Genomic DNA, 9,750 nt, shown 5'->3' with positions numbered 1-9,750 from the left:
TTCAAGTATGTTATAACCTAGTAATGGGATGAAAAAACTATGCTATTAACTTCATATAAGTGTCATCAAAGGAGTAAGCCAACACAAAGAATACGAATAAGGAAACGTTTATCTCTAGCCTGGAAAGGGAAGAAAGAATTTAAATCAACAGACCTTACAGGGTCTTGCTATGTTGTGACCCTCTTGCCTCAGCTTCCTGAGCAGCTAGGACTATAAGTGCATACCAATGAGCCTGGTTTTAGGGTAGGTGGGAGACAAACCTGGTCTCCCTTGTGGACTCAGCCTGTGAAGTGGCAGTGTTAAATAGCGTGTGCTACTGTGGGCTGGGCACACACATGGATTTTTTGTACATTACTGAAACCCCATTTTAACGACAGTATAGGGTTTTTAAAAAAAGGTATAAACCCAAGGATTGTGAGATTAAAAAGGAAATGAATCTAAAAATGTTTTAGTTTGGGCTGGCTCCATGGCCGAGTATTTAAGGGAGCCAGATCCTACATGGCCAACTGTGTGGTTGGAGTACCTGCCTTGGCAGCTGGAAAACCATGCCAGACACGTGCGTGTACATGCTCAAAATCCTGACAGGAGAGAGAAATGTGGAGGGGATTGTAGCACAACCTTGTTCCACTAGGGGTGCTTTCTCCTTCTCCATGTCTCTCTGTCTCTCTCTGGCAAGTACACAAGTCCTCTGATAAATTTAAAAAAAAAAAATGTGAGTTAGTTAAAAAGGGGAAGAGATAAGGAATTTAAGACACCATGGAAAATTCTTTTCTAAGCTAGAAATATAGAAAGCTAATTCAAATTTGATGTGTACAAGAGAATCTTCAAAAGGCTCACAATTAATGATACCAGATAAAGGAGAAATGCAAGAAATGACGGAATTTGATTGAACTCAGTTTAAGAAGCAACCAAATCCTTAATACATTTTTCCCACCCCAGCAATAAGACTAAAGATTTATTGTCTGGAGAGGGTTAAACAGGTTTCTAGAGCAGAAGATAGCAGATCTGGTTGAAGAAAAGAGTAATGTATTGAAAAGAAAGGAATAGGCCTCTGCACCCCCTTTTCCTTTTTTTTTTTTAAAGTTTTTGCCATAAAGCAAATACACTTGCTGGTGAGGAAAGAGACAAAGACAATGAGAGGGAAAATGAGTAATCACCTCCCTGCCCCATGACACAATTCCTTCTCCATGTCTCCATCCTGTCAGGACCCTGAGCATGTGTGTGCATGCACAAGGCATGTTTCTCAAGCTGCCAGGGCCTCAATTTGAATTGTGGGATCTGGCTCCCTTAACCACCAGGCCACAGGGCTGACCTAGTTCTTAACTTTACTGAGATGTGTCTTTCAATATTAGATTGCTCTCATCATCAAAGATAATCAGTATTTCTCTGTATTGCCATTAGGATTGTTATTGAAATGATAAGATTACTGATTACTGCATAAACCAAAAAAATTTCTTTTTTTTTTGTTATCTTTCCCCTCAAATATAGAAAAAAGAGAAAATCTGTTTCACAGCCTAACCCAAGGATATTTACCCCATGAACTGCTATTCTGTGCTATCCACAGTATCTCCAGAAAGCTTCGAAAAAGAAGATAAAGAACTGTGAGCATTACTTAAATTTTTACTTACTTTCGACAGAGTTTAATAGTCTTTATTTTATTTTTTTAGTTTGCTATAGGGTACACGTGCTCTCAGGAGAGACACAGAGAGAGGCAAAGTGAGAATGTATGCTCTAAGAGGGATGATCATGCTACAATTTCTTCTCTTCCATTCTCTTCTCAGGATTTTAGGTGCACACACACACACACGCTTCTGGGTCCAGGACTCAAACCATGCTGTTGGCCATGTGGGATCCATCTGCCTTTACCACCACACCACCAGTTGGCACACATTCAATACATTTCTTTTTCTCTTTTGTTTTTTATTTTTTATTTATTTATTTATTTTTATGAAACGCTTCACAAATTTCATGTCATCCTTGCACAGGGGCCATGCTAATCTTCTCTGTATCGTTCTAATTTTAGTATATGTGCTGCCGAAGTGAGCACTTAAATACATTTCTAACTAACATCTAGATATTAAAAAAATGCTAGTTCCGAAACTGTGCTGATGGCCCAGCTCCTGTGACATGTGGTAATACAACATGTTCCCTTGCAGGGCACAGGGAGGAGCCATGTGGCCAGCTGCAGGTTTGGATACTTGGATTGACTTGAAAACATGCTGGTTATATACACAGGTGCCCAGGTTCCTGAAAAACTGGAAGGCTGGGGATGGGAGACTTATGAAATGACCAGACCCTGTTGAGAGTGCTTCTATCCCTTCCTGCCCCTTGCATGGGTATGCACTATCATAAAAAGTAAACAACTATAGCTGATATGAAGAAATTGAGGAAAAAAATTCTACTTTCTAATAAAATGGGGGAGAAAGAAATATGTGGGTGGGATATAATTCAAGTAATTTATTTTTATTAATATTTTACAATATTAAGTTAATTCAATCTGTTTTTTTTTTTTCTTTTTTATTGGAGAGGTTTTCACTATAGGGTACATGTGCTCGTCAGAAAGACAGAGAGATAAAAAGCGAGAAATCACCCCCAGGGGGGATGGCCACACCACAATCTCTTCTTCTCCATTCTCCTCTTGGGATCTTGGACACGCACACACACACGTGCCTGGAGTGAGTTTAAGCTGCCAGGTCCAGGACTTGAACCGCAGTCGACTACATGGGAGTCCAGCGACATAGCCATTCCGCTAACTGCTGGTCTCAATTTGTTTTTTATTTTTTTTAAAGAGATTTTTGCTATAGCGTGCGTGCACTTGCTGGAGAAACAGACAGAGAGATAGAAAGCAAGAAATCACCCCCCCAGGGGGATGGCCACACTACAGTCCCCTCTCCTCCATCCCCTCTTGGGATTCTGGGCATGCACACACGTGTCTGGTGTGTCTTAAGCTATTGGGCCAAGGACTTGAACTGCAGCTCATCACATGGAAGTCTAGCGCCTTAACCTCTATACCACCTGCTGGCCCCAGTTCAGTCTGTTTCTACACAACACCAAGGATAGATAACAAAACAAATGCAGCAGAAATTTGACTAAATTAAGCTATTTAACAGATAACAGAAAATATATTTGAATCAGTACCTTTATTCTGTCAGTGAACTGGTATTTTTTTATGACCATTTCCTGCAACTGGCAAAAGTCTCCATTTAATTTTACTCCATAGAGTTCCTGTGCTGAACTGTAAAGGTAACCCTAAAATAGGAAGATACATTTTAATGCAAATCAAGTAACTTTTAATTGTGGATTTATTTCTATTAGAAATCTAAAAAGTCAAACTTAAAAAAATATAATTCAATAAAGTAAAAATAAAATGAAGGAAAAGTAACATCTTGTAGTCTGTGTCAAACAACATGTGTAACTTAACACCTTTACTGATCAAAGCCTTGATTTTAATTTATTAATTTTTATTTTAAAATTATACATATATTTAAAATAGTTATTTTTATTTATTTATTTACTTATTTATTTATATTTGAGAAAGATTTTTGCTACAGGGTGTGTGTACTCGCCAGAGAGACAGAAAGCGAGAAATCACCCCTGAGGGGGAATGATTATGCTGCAATCCCTATTCCTCCATTCTTCTCGCGGGATTTTGGGCACATACACATGCACATGTGCCCAGTGTAAGTTCAAAGCCGCTAGGTTCAGGACTTAAACCACAATCGACTGCGTGGAAGTCCAGTGACATAACCATTACGCTATCTGTTGGTCCCAAAACTAGTTACATTTCTTTTTCTTTTTTTTTTTTTTTTTTTTTGAGAGAGTTTCACTGTAGGGCGCGTGCGCTCGCCAGACAGACAGAGAGAGACATAGAGACAGAAAGCGAGAAATCACCCCCCAGGGGGGATGGTCACGCCGCAATCCCTTCTCCTCCATTCTCCTCTCGGGATTTTGGGCACGCACGCACACGCGCCCGGCGTGAGTTTTAAGCCACCGGGTCCGGGACACGAACCGCGGTCGACTACGTGGGAGTCCAGCGACATAGCCATTACGCCAACTGCTGGTTCCCAAAACTAGTTACATTTCTTAAGGATTGATTTCTCATTTTTTTTCTGATAAAACTAGGCATTCCACAAAGTTGGAAATCAGAAAAATGATAATACACAGTTTATCTTTTTTTTTTTTTTTTGGAGAGGTTTTTGCTATAGGGCGCGTGCGCTCGCCAGAAAGACAGAGACAGAGAGACAGAAAGCGAGAAATCACACCCTCCCCCACGGGGAGGATGGCCATGTTGCAATCCCTTCTCCATTCTCCTCTCAGGATCTTGGGCATGCATGCATGCACACGTGCCCGGCATGGGTTTAAGCCACCTGGTCCAGGACTCGTACCGCAGTCGACTACATGGGAGTCCAGCGACATAGCCATTATGCTAACTGCTGGTCCCCACAGTTTATCTATATAATATCTCTCTTCTATATTTTCTTGGGAAGTTACAGTGGGGAAAGCAAGAAATAGTTAACCTATGGGGAATATACTAGAAAATTATCCATAAGCTAATATGAGGGGAAAGTGCCTTGAGATGTACACTGTTTGACTTAGGGAAGTAGGCCTGGTTTCTGGCAATCTGCCAAAGATAATCAACCAATCAGTTAATAAGGATAATAAAAAATTGATTATCTATTTTCATATATTTGTTTTGTTGCAATAATAAAAAAATTTAGAAGCTCAAATAATTTTCTAATGATCATTTTATATCAACCTATGTGAAAGCCAAATTTGTATCTATATCTCATTGCATATTTTTAAATCATATCCTACAGTGCATATGTATGCATTTGAACTTTTTTTTAAATTGACTAAATCAGTGACCTAAGACAGAAAAAAATGACAAATGTATTTAAATTTACCAATGCTTATACTACATCTACATATACACAATTATTTCAGCTTTATACTTTTATTTTCTTCTTTTTGGGGTTTTGCCATAGAACACATGTGCTTGCCGGAGACAGAAACAGAGACAGTGAGAAGAAAAGTGAGGAATCACTCCCTAGGGGTGATCTCTTCTTCTCCAGGGATCTTGGGCATACATGCACACGTGCTTGGCATATGTTACAAGCCACCAGGTCCCGGACTTGAACCGCTATCGGCCATGTGGGGTCCAGCGTCTTAACCACCACAAGCTTTATACTTTTATAACAAATCAGTAAATCAACTAGAGTACACAAAAATATAATGAAGAATCATAGTATCTAATGATCTTTAAATAAAAAGGATCTGAAAAACTTATTTTCTATTATGACTATCTTTCCTAATTATAGAATAAAAGTTTCCACATTGCCAAAGCAAAGTAAGCATTAAAGGGTTAACTGTTTCTGTTTGGCACAGACAATGATGCTGGGAACTGCAGTGCCTGTTTCTGGCACAAGCCTCTACTGCTGCTGGCCACATGTTTTAATAAATCTACTAATGACGGCCAGAAACCACAATTCAGTTTTTGATAAAATCATTTAAATATATTAGACGTTCTCATGATTTGAGTTTTAAAACAAAAAGTGCTACAGTGAAGTGATATTTCAGAAATAAACATCTACATTCAAACTTTAGAACACAGAAAATTAGAGTGAGACATATCCTTGAGTATCATTTCATTTACACATGAAAAACTAGAGGCCCAGAAGTGTTAAGTGGCTAGCTTATGGCAATACAGTGATTTCCTAGGTAAAGTAAATTTGTCAGTATTATAAATATCCTTTTCAAGGCTCAGCATACTATTTCAGCAGAGTACAAGGAAAAAGAGATCAGAAGGCAGTAGAGACTGACAAATAGCAAAATGTTATGAGAATCACAAACTTCAATCTTGTCATTATTATATTTGGATTCCAAAGAAAAACTGGTAAAGGAAATTGGAGAGCTGATCTCTTGAAATTCCAAATTCAATTATTACCATCAAATAGAATTTAAATGCTGGCCAATATTATAGTATTTTTTTTTTTAAGTTTTTTTTCCATAGGGCACATGTGCTCACTGGAGAGAGACTGGGACAGTGAGAAGGAAAGTGAGAAATCACCCCCCGGGGGCATGGCCACACCACAATTCCTTCTCTTCCATTCTCCTCTCGAGATTTTGGGCACGCAGGGACATGCGTCCCATGTGATTTTCAAACTGCTGTGTCTGAGACTCAAACTGTGGTCGACCATGTGCAAGTCTAGCACCTCGACCACTACGCCACCTGCTAGCCCCTATATTATAATATTTTAACTTTATTATTCCATTATTCTAATAAATAAAGCCAGGCTGTCACCTTGGATGGTGGCAGGCAAAGCTCTTGCTAGCAGAAAAAAGTATTTTCCAGATGTTGAGCACGTTTCCGCAAACTTGACTTTACCCCAAAAAGGACTATGCCAAGCCTGGAGCCCACGTCAACCAAGACCTTTCCTGACAGATCAGGGAGTACATGATGATAAATGAACTTCAGTTCCATGAGGGAGAAGGAATGGGAAATGAATCCTGGAGAATTAGAACAGAGTGAACATCAAATTTTGGTTATTAACAATCGATTGCATTCTGCACTTTTAATTCTTTTGTCTATATTTGTAAAGTACATTTCATTATTTTTTTCTTAATCAATGAAAAATTAAGAAAAACATGTGATAATTTTGTATGCATCTATTCTGAGCTATATTGGAGAAGAACAAATGTTAAGTCTCTGACATTTAAAAGGCCTCTAGGGAACAGTTACTCTGATGACTGACTTTATCCCTATGCCTTTCTTTTCGTTCTCGCTGCTTAGCGATGTCCTGGGTTTTTTCCTTCCTTTGCTCCCTGTGACCTGTTGCTGGATGGCTTCACTAACTTCTACATTATCCAGCTTTCATCAGCTTACCCTGGAGCCACAGAACCACTATATTGGTGCATAGACTGCAGACTACCAAAATGAATGACCATCTCTGGGGTCATACAATGTGACAACCTTTTCCAGCCTAGAATGTATTCTGGAGTACAAGAGAGGAGTGGTATAAAAGGAGACTAAGGTACCTACTTAACTTCCTCTTAATTTCCCTTGTTTTTTGATTTTTTTTTTTTTTTAGAGGTTTTTGCTATAGGGTGCATGTGCTTGCCAAACAGACAGAGACAGAGAGACAGAAAGCAAGAAATCACCCCCCAGGGGGGATGGCCACGCTGCAATCCCTTCTCCATTCTCCTCTCGGGATCTTGGGCAAGCATGCACACGTGCCCGGCGTGAGTTTTAAGCCACCGGGTCCGGGACACAAACCACGGTCAACTATATGGGAGTCCAGTGACAGCCATTACGCTAACTGCTGGTCCCAGTTTCCCTCGGTTTGATTGCTGCTGCTTCTAGACTCCCAGTCTACCTTCTCACCCAATTTTTATGATGAAATGTCTAGGCAATCTTAGTTTGGCTTTCTTCTGATTTGGAGGTAACCCAAAGGCTTACTATATTATGTTCCATATACACCACATAATAGAGAAGCGACTGTAGCATGACACACCCATTTCTCCATCCTGTTGGGATCTGGGGCACTCATAAGCACACTCCTGGAGTGTTTTTCTAGCCTCTGGGAATTGGATTTGAACTGTGGAGGACTATGCAGGATCTGCCCCCCTTAACCATTAGGCTATGGGGCCTGCCCAGTAATAGTTACTCTTTGAGAATGATATTACCTGATATCAGAGGTCAGCCATACGGGATCCAGCTTCCTTAACCACTAAGCTATAGAGGTGGCCCACTTCTATTTCTTACTGAAAATGAATCAGCATATAGTTTACACATCAATCTCTGTTGAGCATGCAGAGTACGAGTCTGTTCACCTATATTTGGTCACTTCTCATTAATTTCCGGACCTGAAGAGCTACCTGTCCTGGGGGACATTTCAGTTACCTTGCCTCCCCAGATACTATTTCTAGTTAGTCTTTCTAACTGAAATAGCTGGTAATGACCACGCTGTAGGTTGGTCTTTTACTTTATAAAAACAAAACAAAACAAAATTGGTCAAAAATTTGCATACTAACAACATGTAAGACATAGAACACATCAAGTCATCAGATGTGCACACTTGAGTGCCTACCTAAAGGTGCTGTCTGGTGTGAGCCACACACCATACAGTAGTTCCTACTCATTTTTCCTTCTTCACATAATGAATCAATAAAGTCTTCATCATAAAGGAATGCATCCACATGAACTGTGGGTTCTGGCTGCTGCTGTATCTGGTGGAGAGAGAAAAACATCAAAAGAAACAAAGTACAAAGAAGTTTCTTTTTATTGCTAAATAAGGCAAAACATCAGGTTCCTAAGTCAAATTCTATAGAGCAAAAACAAGGCACAAAAGCACATGTTTCATTTATTCAAGTCTGTAACTGTTCTTGTTTCATTTTATTTTTGAGACACAAGCAACTTTTTGTTTGACTTAGAATGATGCAAAACACAGCTGAGAAAGATAAAATTTGAGTTGAAAGAAATTTTGAGATATTCTTCTCCATCCTAAATAGTACATTTTACAGACAAAGAAAATCGATACCTAGAGAGATTTCGCCAAAGAAATTATACTAGTTAGTAAGGGGCAATGGGTTTTTAAACTATTACCAGGTTTTCTGAGTCCTGTATGTCAGTGACTTACCATCAAAATATTTAGCAAGTAATCTTTTCCTAAAAGTTAAAGTTCTCAAAATATAAAACTGTTATGAGGGGCAGATCCATGACTCTGTAGTTAAACCAAATCAAATCTCTCATGGCTGTTTGCAGTTCAAATCCTGGGCTAGTCACTTGAAAAATACCCCGGGTACTTACGTGCCCCAAATCCTAATGGGATGAAGAAAGGAAGGAAAAGGGACTGTGTGTGACCATACCCGATTGGATAGGCATTTTCTCTCTCTTGCACATGTGCCCTCTGGGGGTGGGAGAGAGAAAAGGGGGCCAGCAGGTGGCATAATAGTTAAAGTGCTGGAATCCCACATGGTCAACCATGGTTCAAGTTCCAGACCCAGCAGCCTGAAACTCATGCAGGGCACATCTGTGTGCATGCCCAAAATCCTGAAAGGAGAATTGGAGGAGAAGGGATTGTGGCATGGCAATTGCCGGGGGTTGGGGGGACTTCTCACTTTTTGTCTCTCTGTCTTTCTGGTGAGCACAAGGGCTCTATAGTAAAATTCTCTCTCTCAAAAAAAAAAAAAAAAAGGGAAAAGAAGGTTATTAAAAACCTTAGGCTTTCAAACAGTAGCCCTTTTCTCATACTGGTAGTATACATGATGTAATAGCAAGTGGCTACAAAGAAAAAAATGTCAGATTCCTTCTACCTCAACTAAAGAATCTACCTAGATACCTAAAAATGGTTTCTTTCTCTCTCTCTCTTTCCTTTCTTTCTTCCTTCCCCTTCCTTCCTTTTTTCTCCTTTTCCTTTCTTCCTTCCTTCTAATTGCCAGAGGGCATACATACTTGTTGGAGAGAGAAAGACACAGAGAGAGAGCAGCAAAGTTAGAAAGCACACTCCATGGGGGATGGTCATGCCACAATCCCATCTCCTCCATATCTCTTTTTGGGATTCTGGGCATGTACATAAATGTGTCTGGCGTGTTTTTCAAGTCACTGGTTCCAGGACTCAAACTCAACTATGCACTCAGCTATAAGGGATCTAACTCTTCAACCATTGTGCCATGGGCTGACCAATTATTTCTGCATCTACACACAAAAAAACCCCTCGCATTATATATATATATATAAATCAGATATGTATA

General features: G+C 39.7%; 1 protein-coding gene and 1 non-coding gene across 2 annotated transcripts in view; both read right to left on the bottom strand.

Annotated features, from left to right (window-relative positions):
* The window catches only part of LOC102498492 (uncharacterized), a 50,481-nt gene that overhangs the window by 20,388 nt on the left and 20,343 nt on the right, over window positions 1-9,750 (bottom strand). The window contains exons 4-5 of the mRNA XM_006152380.2: window positions 6,386-6,507; window positions 3,139-3,249 (exon numbers count right to left, since the gene is read on the bottom strand). Coding sequence (XP_006152442.1) covers window positions 3,139-3,249; window positions 6,386-6,507 — 233 coding nt within the window. The remainder of the gene's footprint in view (window positions 1-3,138; window positions 3,250-6,385; window positions 6,508-9,750) is intronic.
* LOC114008515 (U6 spliceosomal RNA) lies at window positions 1,942-2,047 on the bottom strand. The gene has a single exon (XR_003550036.1). It is a non-coding gene; the product is annotated as a U6 spliceosomal RNA (small nuclear RNA).

The sequence above is a fragment of the Tupaia chinensis genome, unplaced genomic scaffold (genome assembly GCF_000334495.1).
Source record: "Tupaia chinensis unplaced genomic scaffold, TupChi_1.0 Scaffold000350_1, whole genome shotgun sequence".
Taxonomy (NCBI): domain Eukaryota; kingdom Metazoa; phylum Chordata; class Mammalia; order Scandentia; family Tupaiidae; genus Tupaia; species Tupaia belangeri.
This window is presented reverse-complemented; position numbering and strand designations above follow the sequence as displayed.